The sequence below is a fragment of the Thermothelomyces heterothallicus genome (assembly GCF_042370625.1).
Source record: "Thermothelomyces heterothallicus CBS 202.75 unplaced genomic scaffold P884_scaffold_11, whole genome shotgun sequence".
In the NCBI taxonomy this organism is placed as follows: domain Eukaryota; kingdom Fungi; phylum Ascomycota; class Sordariomycetes; order Sordariales; family Chaetomiaceae; genus Thermothelomyces; species Thermothelomyces heterothallicus.
This window is the reverse complement of record NW_027192572.1, coordinates 495,492-510,732: the sequence shown is the minus strand read 5'-3', so window position 1 is coordinate 510,732 and position 15,241 is coordinate 495,492. Positions and strand designations below refer to the sequence as shown.

At 45.8% G+C, this 15,241-nt stretch overlaps 3 protein-coding genes and 1 non-coding gene across 4 annotated transcripts in view; all 4 read right to left on the bottom strand.

Moving 5' to 3' along the window:
* Positions 1-10,610: 10,610 nt before the first annotated feature.
* P884DRAFT_307308 (uncharacterized protein) lies at positions 10,611-11,382 on the bottom strand (the record flags this gene model as incomplete). Its single annotated transcript, XM_069445128.1, has 2 exons — positions 10,611-11,247; positions 11,349-11,382. The coding sequence occupies 2 exons, from the start codon at positions 11,380-11,382 to the stop codon at positions 10,646-10,648; spliced, it is 636 nt and encodes a 211-aa protein (XP_069297577.1). The 3' UTR covers positions 10,611-10,645.
* A 908-nt stretch (positions 11,383-12,290) lies between these two features.
* On the bottom strand, positions 12,291-13,097 carry P884DRAFT_269775 (glutathione S-transferase-like protein; the record flags this gene model as incomplete). Its single annotated transcript, XM_069442291.1, has 2 exons — positions 12,291-12,908; positions 13,044-13,097. The coding sequence occupies 2 exons, from the start codon at positions 13,095-13,097 to the stop codon at positions 12,291-12,293; spliced, it is 672 nt and encodes a 223-aa protein (XP_069297576.1).
* Positions 13,098-13,941: 844 nt separating this feature from the next.
* Positions 13,942-14,026, bottom strand: P884DRAFT_t86. The gene has a single exon. It is a non-coding gene; the product is annotated as a tRNA-Ala (tRNA).
* Positions 14,027-14,250: 224 nt separating this feature from the next.
* P884DRAFT_200623 (uncharacterized protein) overlaps positions 14,251-15,241 on the bottom strand; it is a gene marked incomplete at both ends in the record, with an annotated part of 4,339 nt that continues 3,348 nt past the window's right edge. Inside the window, one exon of the mRNA XM_069438308.1 lies at positions 14,251-15,177. Coding sequence (XP_069297575.1) covers positions 14,251-15,177 — 927 coding nt within the window. The remainder of the gene's footprint in view (positions 15,178-15,241) is intronic.

The window sequence follows — 15,241 nt, the reverse complement described above, 5'->3', positions numbered from 1 at the left end:
GCTCCTATAATTCCCCTAAGCTCGAGGGCGTATATATCCTAGATTTTGTTATAATTAAGTTATTAGTCGTTTACTTAGGAGGGTTATTATTAAAAGAAGGTAGTTAAAATATAATATACTAGCCTTATAGTAACTATAGATAAGTATATAATGTTTTATTTAGCTACCTTAAGGGAAGGAAGAGGAGAAAGTAAGTATAGGTGCTAAAAGGGGTTCTATTTCCTAATATAGGGGGTATATATATACTCTGGTTAGGGCCTAGTTAGGTGTTAGGTTAGAGCCTAACTAGGTCCTAAGTATATACCCTATAAATGCCCTATAAATGTATATAGGTCTAGTCCGAAACTAGGTGTAGCCTGTTATTAATTAGCCTAGGTAGAGCCTAGGCCTATAATATAAACTGCTTATTTGGATCTATAACTACCCTCTTCTTCTTTAATAGCTAAGCTACTTCTAACTATACCTTTAGAGCTTTATTTTCCTATTATAATCAGGCTAGTTAAAAGTCCTTCTAGTCGAACGCTTTTTTAACCTTCCTAAATAGGAGCCTATATATAAAGAGGTACTAAGTCTCGATAGCTAGATTAATTAGCTAACTATATAAGTTTGACCTCCTCTATAATGTACTAAAAAATAGATTAACGGCTCCTTTTAAAGGCTAGGAGTATTAAATAGGTTCTAGAGTCTATATAGAAGTTAGCTATTTATTAGTATTAGCTATATTATTAGAATTTTCTAATAGAAGTCTGCTTATTAGAGGTTTATATTATAAGCCTAGGCTCTACCTAGGCTAATCAATAATAGGCTATGCCTGGTTTCGGACCAGACCTATATATATTTATAGGGCGTTCGTAGGGTATACACTTAGGACCTAGTTAGGCTCTAACCTAATACCTAACCAGGCCCTAACTAGAGTATATATATACCCTCTATATTAGGAAACAGAACCCCTTTCGGCACCTATACTTACTTTCTCCTCTTCCTTCCCTTAAGGTAATTAAATAAAATATTATACGCTTATCTATAGTTACTATAAGGCTAGTATATTACATTTTAACTACCTTCTTTTAATAATAACCCTCCTAAGCAAATAACTAGCAACTTAGTTATAGTAGAATCCAAGATATATATACCCTCAAGCTTAGAGGAATTATAGGAGCTCGTCTACTCCCTCTAAGCAGCGGTAATATAGTAGAATACTATAATCGACTCCCTCTAGGCATCCTAGACTTAACCTATACCAACCCCTAACTTAGTCAGGATATCTCTAGAGAGATAGTAGCCTTAAAGGAAGCGCCTCCTAACTAGGGAACCTTTCGACGGTAAGAAGGAACTTTTTATAGCTTAGAAGAGCACGATAGAATATATCCTTATAATAGATGGAGACTTTATTAGTTCTAACTATAACTAGTAGGTTTTTATCTAGGGAAACCTAATGTAATAGGTTTAGACCTAGGTTATAGTATACTATAAATCTATGAGCCTAAAGATTAGATATAACCTAGCCTAGTTTCTTTAATACCTTAAGAGTATCTTTTCTAACCCTTATAAGAAGATAGTAGCCCTATCAGAGCTTAAGTTCTTATAATAGAGAGATAATAAGCCGTTCTCTACCTTTATTATCCGGTTTAAGGTAAAACTCTCAAAGGTAGGTAGTCTCCTTTAGAATAATAAGATATACCTAATTAAATTATAGTAATACCTCTCTCTAAGACTTAAATATATAACTATTAGATGGGGAATTCCCTAGAATAACTATATAGTAGTAATAGAGAGATACTATAAAATCGCGATAGACCTTAAGGCTCTCTACCTAGGTAATAGACACTAATAGATATAAAGATAATAGGTAATATCTAAGCTATAGAGAGAGAAGGATATAGATAGGGATATACCGATAACTAGTATTAACTTAGTATAAACTAACCTATAGAAGAAGGGTCCTAGTAAGGACTAACCAAAGGGATATAGAGGAGACGCCCTAAGGGCAAAATAGGTTAGTTAGGAGGTATATATAATACGATAGGTAGCCGGAGTATATATCTAGTATAGATAAAAGGGTTACTTTATTACTAAGTATAAATATACCCCTATTAGAAGACTAGTATAGTAGAACTAGCTAAGGGCTAATATTAATACCTTAGAGGCTAAGGAAGAAAGAGAGGATAGCGACTAGTCTAATAAGGAAGATAGGGAATAGGGAAAAGAATAACCCCTAAGTAAAGTCTTATAAGGGGGCTAGAAGACTATAACTACTAGGAAAGCGAGTTTGTAGAGATTAGTAAGAGAATAGATAGACCCCCTTTTCTTATTCTAGTCTTCCTTAACTCTACTAGCTTTATAAATACCTAAATAGATAGTAGATATTCTAATTATAGTATTATTAGTAAAAGGATATATTAGAAGCTTAGACTTAAGTAAATTAGTTTACTAATCCCTTATACCCTTAATATTATAATAGAGGTATATCTTAACTAGAAAATCACTTAAATAGTATATATTATAATAGATATCAATAGATAGGAAAGTTAGGTTATATTTTATATAATCCTTAGACTAGTATAGGACATTATATTAGGCTTTCTATAGATAGAATATTAGAAGGTTAAACTAGATATAAGTACTAGTGTCCTAGAGATTAGGGTATAGCTAGGATTATTTGTCTAGGAAGTCTCTTCATAGCCTAGAAAGATAGGAATCTCCTAAATTATAGGTATAGTTTTTATAAGCCTAGTTTGGAGAGTATAGAAAAGGAAGACTTCTAATACCTTCCTAGTTATAAGTATTTAGGAAATAATAACTATCTTAGAATCGAGGCGTAAACTTAATAGAGCTATAGTAGAAAAGGGGAGTAGCTACTTAGAACTAGAGGTAACCCTACTAGAAGAACTTTACGACTTTACTAACCTCTTTAATAAGGAGAAGGCTAGTAGATTACCCTTATACTATAATGCTACTAACTACTATATTAGGCTAAAAGAGAGTCCTAATAGGAAGATCCCTAAACTCCCTTAGGGACCCCTTTATAATATACTATAAGACTATCTATTAGAGGTCCAGAAATAGGTTATTAATCTACTAGATAAGGAATAGATTCGAGCAAGCTCCTCTTCGGCCGTTACTCCTATCCTCTTAGTAAAGAAGGTAGATAGAAGATAGAGATTCTATATAGATTACTAAGCCCTAAATAAGATTATAAAGTGGGACTAGTACCTACTTCTATTGATTAAGGAAACTCTCTACTCCTTAGCTAGGGCTTAGTAGTTTACAAAGCTAGATATTAGGGCGGCCTTCTATTATATCTAGATTATAGAAGGAGATAAGTATTTAATAGTATTCTGAATCTAGTTTAGACTCTTTAAATAGCTAGTCTACCCCTTTAGATTAGTAGGTATACCTATAACCTTCTAATAATATATTAATAACACTCTTAGCCTAATATTTAGAGACTTCGTAATAGTATACCTTAATAATATCTTAATATATATATTAGGTAGTAAGAAGGACTATATAAAATAAGTTAGGGAAGTTCTCTAGAGGTTATAGATAATAGGGCTTACTCTTAATCTTAAGAAGTATATATTTACTATAAAAGAAGTTAAATACCTTAGCTATATTATTAAGGCCGGTGCCTAAGTTTGTCCTAACCCTAAGAAGCTTGCTACTATTTGCGATTAGGAGGCACTATAGAAAGTTCAAGGGGTATAGAGTTTCTTAGGATTTACTAACTTCTACCGTAACTTTATCCCTAACTTCTCTAAGATGACTATACCCTTAATATGGTAAACTCGTAAGAATACCCTATTTTAATAGAGAAGGGAGGAGTAGGAGGCTTTCGAAGCCCTTAAGATAGCCTTTATCTTAGAACCTATCTTAGTATAATAGGACCCTAAGTAGGAGATAGTTCTTAAGGTAGACTATTCTAGAACGGCCCTTGGTAGATGCCTCTCCTAATAGGGAGAAGATAGGGTTCTATATCCTATAGCCTATTATTCTATAAAATTAACCCTAGCTAAAAGGAATTATATAATCTATAATAAGGAATTACTTATAATTATCTCTTACTTAAAGGCCTAGTCGGTAGAACTTTATAGTATTTTAACCCCTTTCTAAATCCTAATTAACTATAAGAATCTTAAGTATTTTACCTAGCCTTGCCTAATTAGTAAATGATAAGCCTAATAGGCTAAGATACTCTCTTACTTTAACTTTAAGCTCTACTATTACCCTAGATTATAGGTATCCTATCTAGATGCCCTCTCCTATCGTAAGTAAGATTTCCCTAAAGATATATAGTATATTATATAACTCCTTCCTACTATCTAACTAGATACCTCTACTACCTTAGAGTTATTAAAAGTATCTAACCTACCTAAGGGGAGTAGCATTTTTATAGATAGTTTGCTTACGTCCCTCTAGGACAAGGGGGTTCTTAAGGATAAATACTATATATACTAACTCTAAGCTATCTAAGATAAAGCCTAGAAGTTCCTTAAGGAGGTAAATATAGTGTAAACCTAGATTATAGACTATTCCCTAAGTATATAAGGTACTCTTTAGTTTTAAGGGAGACTTTGGCTCCCTATATAGGAACTACTTATTATTACTATCCTCTAGCAAGTTTATAACTCTCCTATATTAGGTTACCTAGGGAGGAATAGGTTATTTAAAATACTCTAATAGGACTATTATTAAGACCTTATATCTTCTAATATAAAATAGTTTATAAGGAACTATTATATATACCAAAGGGCTAAGGTATTATAATAACTATAACAAGGACTCCTCTAACCCTTACCTATTACTAACTATTTCTAGAAATAGATTTCTATTAACTTTATAGTCGACCTCCTAGCACAAGATAAGAACTTACCCTACTACCTTATAGTAATTACCGATCGATTGTCAAAATATATCTAGCTCAAGGCTATATCTTTAATAGGGGCCGAAGTATATGCTCTCTGGTTCTAGGATATATAGTAGCGGTTTTATAGGTTTCTAATATAGATTATTACCGACCGCGGCTTAGACTAGCTTAGCTAGTTCTAGACTTCTCTCTATAAGATTATTAGGATTAAATAGTTACTATTAATAGTATATTACCCCTAGATAGATAAAGGTATAGAACGTATAAACTAAGAGGTATAGACTATCCTATAGACTATCGTTTCCTTTACCTAGTATAACTAGCCTAAACATCTTCTAGTATATTAGCTTATAATTAATAATTATAACTTAATAATAACTAGAATAAGCGTAAGCTACCTCCTCTATAGCTATAATATAAGTCTTATCTAGTTTACTAACCTCCTAGATACTCTTGCTTTAACCCTATAGGGGAGGGCTATTAACTTCCTATACTACCTAAAAGAAGATATAGAGTAGACCTAGGCTACTATTATATATATATAGTAGCGCTAGTAAGAAAACGCTAATCGGTCTCGACGTCTGGCTAAAAGGTTTAAGGTAAAGGATAAAGTGTAGCTATCCTTATATAATATTAAAACTAACTATCTAAGTTAGAAACTTAACTAGGTTAACGCTAAATATAGGGTAATAGCGGTACCGACACCGCTAACTATCACTTTAGATATTCCCTAGGGCCTATACCTTACCTTCTATATTGACCTAGTTAAGCGTACTACGTCTAACCTACTCCTATTATAATATATATCAGATACCTACCCTAGCCTAATATTAGAACTCTCGTAGGATAGACTACTATAAGAAGAATATAAGGTAGAAGCGATCCTTATAGCTAGGAATACAAGGGGGAGAGGGAACTACTATGACGTATTAGTGAAGTAGAAGGGATATAACACCCTAACTTAGGAACTACTAGAAAACTTAGAAAATACTAGAGCACTTGATACCTTTAAATAGGAATAGGGGGATATATACCTAAATAATAGACCGATTATAAAGAGGAAATATAGGGGAATATATAAGCAAATGATCTAAAATTTCTATATATATAGGCGAACCTAGGGCGGACAGGCGGTAGCCATATTATAGACGTACTAACCAAGCTAATTACAAAATAAACATATAATAATAATATACTATACACTTACTCCTTATCCTCCTCTAAGTATTTAACCTCTTCCTCCTCCTCTACTATATCCTTAGGAGCCGTAAGGGTAGGCCCCTTATAGTCGTAAACCAGGTATAGTATATACTTGGTTAGGGAGCTAGAGCATTAGGTATAGGCACGGTTAAAGTCAATAGGGATAGGTATAGGGCGTATAGTAGTAGTGTAATAGGCCTAGGATATAGGTAAAGGTATACCTAAGATATAGGTAATAAGGGTAGCATTAGTATTAATTAAAGTTAATATGTTCTTATTTATATACTATATCTAGTATAGTATATTATTATTTTATATAATAGTATAGTATATAAGTTACCTAGTAGCTTATAGGGTAGAGGTAGGGTTAGAGGCGATAAGGAGGGCGTTACTATAGTAGGAGGGGGTATAGGGGAGGGTAACTAGGGTATAGTTATCATTATAATAACAGGAGGGGGTAGCCTAGGCAGGGGAGAAGGCAAGCTAGGTAGGGGAGTAGTTAGCCTATATAGCCTCTATAATTATAGTAAAAGAACATACTAAGGTAGAGAATATAGATATAAAGACTACCTTATATATATTACGGTTTATAGTCTTTGGCTAGGGGGGAGTCTCTAGGGCTATACCCTTGTTATAATAGTATATAATCTTATAAATACCTATATACAAATGTAGATTATTTACTAACACCCCTCTGGTGCGAGTTCAAAACTTTGCGAAAGGAACTCAAACAACTCGAGGCGGCCAAAACCAACAAGACAACAAGCCCGAAACCTGACGCTGGGTCTACCTAGGTAGGTCCGGGGCAGTAACGTCGGTTATATAGCGAGATGGTTACCATCTGAACTGGTAGGGAGCAAACACCAACTCCACGGCAAAGTCGATATAAAACACAAAGCTCTCCTCTTTTCCCTTTTTCTTTTTCTTCCCCCTTGTCCTCAAGTTTTCCTTCTTTTCTCTTTTCTTTTCTTTCCTTCTCTTTTCTTTTCTTTCCTTCTCTTTTCTTTTCTTTCCTTCTCTTTCCTTCTCTTGTTCCTTTGTTTCCTTTTTGCCCTTTTTCTTCAAATGTTTTCTTGTTTTTATTTCTCGTTTCTTTTTTTCGCCCGTTTTCATCGGCACTGCGTCCGGGGCCACTGACCCTTGTTTTTGTAATTACATCGGTCGTCCATGCTGGGTCATCGTCAGCGTATCCGTAGAAGTTGGCAGTTGTTTAGTAAGGGAATCTCTAGCGAGCACCCCCCAAATGGCTATAGAACACCCCATACTTTCCCAAGAGGGAGTAGCTCCCCATATTTCCATAGGCATACAGGCAATGTAATCCGTACAGTATCCGGCACAGTCAGCGCCTGCTCACATTTTGTACGCGACTTCCACAAGCCACAAGTTCGGCCCAAATCTCCTCCACACAACATAACGCTACAGTTCGGCAGAAATACGATTTCGACCCTATGTAAGCGCGCTGAATCTAACAATGGATATACTCGTAGATACCCGAGCTATAGAACACCCAATTCTACTGTAACGGGCTGAGCCCGATATAGGCCTCGATTACCCTCGGCCAACCCTAACCCTGAATCCCGACCCCTGAACGCCCCTGAATGTACTCCCGTGACACGTTATAATTCCCTTGTCAACAATCCCATTGGTGCCTATAGGGAGCATCTAAGAACAAGGTACGAGGTCACTGCCAAAAGCAACTACAGTGACTATAGCTATAGCAGTAGAAGACTCAGGAAGCTGACCGTATCGTGGTCGCCGGTACCTCTGGAGAACAGACGAGCATACCTACCGAGGTCACAACTATATCGATAGGTCTATAGCGGTTAAGCTACGGCTAGGGAGGATACGTTCGAGCCTAGCACTATTCCCTCGAGGCCGTAAATTCAGATGTTGGAGATATACATGATGCCCTACCTCGGGACCTCGAGGCCGACAGTGTTACAGGATTTGACTGACAGTGGGTCGGGTCTGACTGGCCCACCAACAGGGATGACGAGCCAGGGTTTGACATGTATATAGACAGCATACCCAAGTGCCTCTGGCACTTGGAACAAGGAACGCATCTTATCACCGCTTCTGCAAACCCGTACCAGTTGGTCCAGGAGTGCCGCCCACGGCGCGAATACCGCTGTGGTGTCGTTCATTGCAGCCTATCTGAGCTGTAGCCATTTGCAGCCACCGAGCTGTAGCAGACAGACTCGCGCTTACGGGGGATGATCTGGTTCTCCAGGATAGGAACGATGAGACAGCTTGATAGGATCCAAGTATATCTTTTCCATTCTCAATGTCCTCGTAGGCAGGATTTGGGTTATGCCGATTATTCTGCGAATAGCCTCAATCAGTGTTCTGGATCCTAAGTGATATAAACGGCCTGTTCTGCTAAGTGGCGATGTCATCACTGTGTGCCTATGGAAATATGGGGAGCTACTCCCTTTGGGAACATTTGGGGGATGCTCGCTAGAAATTTCCTCGAGTAAGAGTCATAGCCCTGTCCGTGTCCAGGAACAGGATCCTGTGGCTCTCATCGTGTCGAGTTATAAGAGACACAGGCACTGGAATTGACTATACATTCTTCCGGATATGTTGTTAGATCGGGAGTGCCCGAGTGTCATGACGATCGGCTGGTTTCTGTGCCTGCTACAGCACGGTCAGATATGCTGCAGTGGTCAACTATCCACAGCGGTATGAGCGCTGTGGCAGGCACTCCTGGAACTCTCGGATAAAAGATGCGTTGATTCTCTCATGTGCCGGGGGCACTTAGAGGTGTTGTCTAAATAACATGTCGAACCCTGGTCTAGTGTAATATGATCCCTGTTGGTGGGTCAGTCGGATCTGGCCCCCTGGTAGTCAAATCCTGTAACAGTGCCGGTGGAGGAGGCCATCGCCAACGCCTTTCTGATGTTCTAATTTGGGTAGATAGAATCCACCGGAGCACCGGGTACAAGTCGCAAGTTGCCGAGGTTGCTTGCACAGGAGGATCAGGCCTAGACGCTGGACCAACATCCATCCTTCATCTCCCTGGCACCTCTAAAACAGATCACGTTTCCACCGCACCGCGCATCGCACGCCACCACGGCCGTTGGATTATGGCGTCATGCTTGAGACCGCCGGCGCGGCTCGTCGTCTGCTGCGCCGTTGTGTCAACGACGCCGGCCGGCCCGAGTTCTGTCGGCCAGGGCGACGCTGGTTTCAAGATGATGTTGATGGATGTTATACGAGAGAGATGGATGCGGCATCATGTTTCAAGGGTGGGTATCCATCGTACATGATGTCCTGTAGGTCAGCTTTGGAGACCTTGCTCCAGACCGCACCGTTTCCCTTTGGTTCATGTATATAACTACGGCTACCTTGGCGTCTCCCCTCGTTGACAGCCCACCTCATCCAATATACCATCACAGCTTCTACCATTATCCGCGCAGCAGCAGCACAGCACTAGTAACATTACCCACTTATAGCTCAGTTCAGGTATGTATCTACGGCCCTAAGCTCGTGCCCTGCAACTGATCCGAGATAGCATTTGTTGCCCGCCGCCAAAATGCCTGGAAATAAGACCAGGACCACCAGCACCACCACCAATAAAGGCAAGTGCACGAAAGGAGTGCCACACCCCTTGTACGACAAGAATAATCCCCTGTACCGCAATCTACCGCCGTTGCCGTGCCCCTGCAAGGCATTCGAGGCGGGGTCGAAAGAGACTATGTGCAAGTGCGGCCACGCCAACAGCGGGCATATGCCCTCTTGATGCCTGTCTACATAAATATCACTTATCCAGACTTGGCTGGGTGGGGCGTGATCTGAACCGAGGCCGTGGTTTGCTTTGGGGTTGTGTCGCTGGTCGACTCGTGCGGGGATAGTTAAGGAGGACGTGAATGATCTGATAGTTAGGGGCTTTGGCGACATGCGAGAAATATATACGGTTCTGCTGCGAATAGAGACCGTCATATATCTCTAACATCGGTCGGAACCAGGCGAACGAGGACCATCTTTTTGGTGTACCTCTTCAATGCCGGAGGATAACTCAATGCTGACCCCTAGGCAAATTCTACACCATCCTCACCACCACCGTATCCTCCCCTGTCCCGGGCGGATTGACGGTCGTAGCGGTGCCGTTGGTGGCGGTGCCGTTGGTGTCGTTACGCCAACGAGTGGCGCGCGACATTAATAGGCGCCCGGACGCCGTCTGGCAGGGTCGGATCTCGTCCTACGCCTAGTGCTAGGGTCTCTAGCCGAGGATCGGCGTGCCACAGCTCAATACTCTCTATATCCGCGCTGATGTACGACTACGCCGGTGTTAGGCCGGTTCCTACGCTGATCGCTAGCGTGCTGCTGACCGACTAATAAATAGTACGCGATGTACGGCAATCTGCCTTTGTCGAGCCGGGTGATGCTAGCCATGCAGGTGATCGTGAACCTTGGCAGGAGCGTGTGTAAATAATTACTCGTTGGCAGGTCTGCTCCTGGCTTGTGTAGTGCCGGTGCGGTAGTCGAGGCTGCCCTCTATGACGAGTATCGGGGTCGGGTTAGACCGAGATGATGATCCTGTTATTGATACCGGCCACAAGCGCGTCCGGCTTGACGTTAGTCAGCTCGCTCAGGTTGACTCGCGCCGTCCGTGTCCATAACCTCGTCCTCTCTCCCGTCCTCCGGGCCCGGCGACGAGGAGCCGGCGACACCGCGATGCTCCGACCCTCCTTGAGAGCCCTCCACGTTTGAGAGGCCACCTCCCACATCCGCCGCAGCCTCCACCCCGCCCTCGGCGGACGGCCCGTTTCGAAGGAGGAGGCCCATCCACTCGTCCGCCGTCCGCCTGTTATGGTCCATGGTGCTCAGCAGCAACGCGTCCCCCTGAGATACGGCAGAGTAATAATAGTAGTCTCCCGGTGGCCACGCTGTCCTCGAGCCGGGGATTGCGGAGCCATCGGCGGGAATTTTTCCGTCTCCCGGCTGCCACCAAAGCGGCAAAGCCAAAGCCTCCGTTTCCCCCGTTTCGGTCCGCCAAGTCGAGTAATAGGGGGCAGCGCTGCATCCGTCGCCGGGTGCCGCGCCGGGTGCCGCGCCCGGTGGAGCGGCCGGTGCCTGATGCGCCCAGGATGAGAACAGAGCGCCCGGTCTTGTTGCGTGCGTCGGACGTCTCGCGCAGGTCCAGAACGGCTCGTCGCCCGGGGATCGTCTCCGGCCTTCTGTCGACGGATTAATTATAAATTATTAGCCCTCCAAATCTCGGGTTATTATTTTGCCGTGATGCGGTGATATCCGCGACGAATGGAATGGTTTTAATTACTGTTCAGAAATCCCTCTTCGACGAGGGAGGCCATTCCGGCCAGACATGGAGACTGCCGTTGGTCTGGCCACGAGACCGTCGCAGGGTCGCCTGGAAAGACTCGAAGCCCGTCCTCTCCGCTCATCAGGGGCGATCGGTGCCTTGTGAATGGTTCCCAGGAAAGCCACTGTCTGCTTACTGGCGAGACATGCTACGATATTATTAATAGCTGGGTGAGGGTTCGGAGATAAACTATGTATGTGGTTCGATATCGAACCTCTGAAGTGAAGAAATAATATTTGATGCGCTGATTCCACGTCACACACATATTTCCCCAATGAATGATAATATTTTCTGACCTCTCCAAGGCAACCAACCTCCTCTGCGTGATCTAGCCTTCCCGAACTCTTTGGTGCTGGCCACTCTTCTAACTCGTAATTAATTAAAACAGCACATGTGGACGCAAGTGGGGTGGGTTTTCATGCACCGTTCGTTGCCCGGCTACAGTGAGCGGGACTCCAATGACGAGGATGGAAATGCCACGGAGTCGGTTATCAGCCAAGGAAACCAAAAGGCGTGCGTGAGCAACTTACGTGCTTGATGCGTCATCCTAGCTAACTTACCCACGGCTTTCACATTGGCAGCCTCTCGACTCGCTTGGATGCCCAACCCAGCTAGGATGTCAAGAAGTCACGGCCACAATTGGGGGAGGATGGATCGGCTTACAGGATCATCCTGTGGTCTCAGCCGAACCTGAGGGGAGGCACAGCGCCGTTGTGCTTCTCGTCGGGAGGCGTGGTGCTCAGCATTACTAATTAATGATCTGTGGTCCTTCCATTGACTCTACTTTCTGCGCCTCTAGCCTCTAACTAACAGCAGGCGTTGCTGCAAGGAGAGAGGAGAAGAAGAAGAAGGAGGAGGAGGAGGAGGAGAAGGAGGAGGAGAGAGATAAAGAACCGTCCTCTACTCGGGCTTGACCCGGGTCTCGCACGCCTGCAGGTCTCCAAACGCCTGCTTCATCTCGGGGATCTCCATGATGGCCTTCAGGTAGGCCTCCACGGCCGGCACCTCCTTCCGCATGTCCTTGTCCACGACGAACTTGGTGCCCAGCTGCAGCACGCCCGCGATCATGATGTCGGCGAGGGTGAGCTGGCCGCCGACGAGGAACTTCCTCCCGTCCTTGAGCTCGTGCTCGATCCTCTTGAGCGCCCTCTCGACGGCCGCGACGTGGAAGTTGTACCGGGCCTCGTCGTAGGGGAACATCTTGGCCACCACCATCAGCAGGGGCGGGACCAGGTTGGCGCCCAGCTCCTGCTCGGCAAAGCACGTCCACATCTCGATGAGCGCGCGCGTCTTGGGGTCCGCGCCGACAAGCTGGTCCGCCTTGGGCCCGCTCTCGGCCACGAACCGCGCGATCGCCTGGCCCTCGGTCAGCTGGAGGCTGCCGTCCGCCGTCTCAAACGCCGGCACCTTGCCCAGCGGGAACTTGGCGAGGAACTCGGGCGTCTTGTTGGTCACGCCCATCTGGAAGTCGGGAACGACCTCGACCTCGAGACCGTTCAGGGCCGCGATGGCCTGAACCTGCGAGGGGCGTTAGCCAGCGCGCGACCTGGAAGAAAAGAGACAGAGGGCGGGTAGAGGGAAGGGAAAGAGAGGGAGAGGGGGGGGAGAGAGGGGGATAGAGGAGAAAGAAAGAAAACACCGCTGCTGACTTACCCGCTGGACGCGGTAGTTGTTAGGGTAGGTATAGATCCTGCCGAAGGGAGCCATGGGAGCCGGAGTAAGGTATGTATTATGTGAACTTTTTGAGTCCAGACGATGTGTGTTGGTTCGAGAGTTTGTGAATTGCGTGCTCCGAAGAGAAAATGACAACAGGTGGTGTTGAGTGTTGACTAGTTGAGTTTGATTGAGGAGGGCCACCCTCTCTTATATAAATAATAACTTCCTTCCCTGAAGATCACAAGAACCCACCTCCTCTTTCCCCTCCTCGCGGCAACCCAACGATTACCTCGACACTCGCACTGCGGCAACCCCTCCCGCTCAAACAAGTCTCCGCTCCCCTGTCCGGGGGTGACTTCCGACTCCACCAGAACAAACCCGGGCGCGCTCGTCACTCCTGCGTATACTGTAATCCGTACACAGTAATCCTGCCGGTTCACCCGAACGCCAGACAACACGCCCCTGATGACGATGACCGCTGTGGCGGCGGCCGGGAGCCGATCCGTGCCCAGAAACTCCGGGCAAGAGACCAATCTAACACTTGTCCCACACCTGCGGATATCCGCGAGACAACTCAGCTCGCACTTTGGAGACACAATGATCACCCCCGCTTTCTCGAAACTTCTACTACCCTACAAAGCAACCAGTTGTCCCTTCAAAACATTAATTAATAATAACAGTCCTGACCGCGTGAAGAGCCGAAACTGACAAATCAACACCCAGACCCGCTCCGGCTCCGCCGGGCGGTCCGAGCCCTCGCAAGAGAGGGAAAACAAGAAAAGAGCCCGCTAAAGACCCACCCAGGGACGGGGACATGAGATGGTGGGAATAAAAAATTTTTGAAAAGGGAGCAAAGATAAAACAAATCGAATAGCCCATCTCACAACCTTGGCTTTGGACGAGCTGGGAATCGAACCCAGGACCTTTCGCATACAATTGAGTATGCTAAGCGAACGCTCTACCAACTGAGCCACACGCCCTTGGTGGTGACATTGCTGTTACAAGTCGTCGTCTGGAGAGCGGCTTCTTGACGGCAGCAGCGTCGGAGAGCGGGCGTTTTAAGAAAAAAAACAGCCCAGCCCCCGTATTTACAAACCGCCCCGTCCGGCATGCCGTGATGCGATACGCCAAACCATCCGCGACCCAAGCGATCCCTCGACCCCTCTTCCTTCGTCCGTCCCTCTTTCTTCTCTTCTCCGCCCCCCTACCGGCCTTCTCCCCCCTTATCCGCGCGCACGCACATGGGGCAGCCTCCCGCGATGCGGTCCCTCAGTAACCTCGCGTGCGTGACCTTGGCCCCGATGAGGTGCGTCGCCGACGCCCGAGGTTCGGCAATCCCGCGCAGTAGCACCTCGTCCACCTCCTCCCCCGGGTGAAGCCGCTGCAGCAGGTGGGACACGTGGAAGACGTGCCCGCACGCGAACCCCACCAGAGTCTCGGTTTCCCAGGGCACGAACGGCTCGAGGCACTCCGCGCAGTGGCCCGGCGTCCACTTCCGCGCTTTTCTGCTATCCGACGCCGGGCGGGCCACGGCGGCGGCGGCGGCATCCTCATTGGTTTGCGCCGGAGGCGCCTGCTCATCAGCGGCGGAGGCTCGATTCTCCGCCGGCGGGGGAGGCGGCGGTGGTGCTGCTGCTTCCACTGCTGGCAGCGGTACGTTTTTCTCATTCTCGTGTGGGAGATCCCCCGAGGGCGCAACTTCAAACTTGACCCCCCTCCTCTGGCCCATCCTCAGCAGTCGCTGCGCGGCGGCCACCTCGCTCCGCAGCACCTTCGCCACACCCTCACAGATGCTGTACTGTATCTCGTGCTCCTTCATGATGTGCTTCAGCCCCTCGCGGAGGCCCTCGATCTCCAGTCCCTCTGGTATTCGGCGCACCAGGGTAATGGGATTGATTGCCGTGCCGACCTCCTCGAGCAGCGCACGGATGAAGCGCGGCTTATCCATGCTGTATGTGAGCAGATCCTCCCACAGGTCCGGGTCGTCCTGCTCCTTGGCGAAGGCAATCGCGCGGCTCACGTCGCCCAGGCGGTCGATGATGAGGTAGAGGGCGCGCTTCGTCTGGCCCGTCTTGGAGTAGAGGTAAACCAGCTCGGGCACGTAGTTGTGGACTTCGCATTCTTGAGCAGCCTGTCGAGGGCAGCATTAGCGTATCGTCCAGGCTTGATAGGAAAATGCGCGCGCAGGGGCCCGA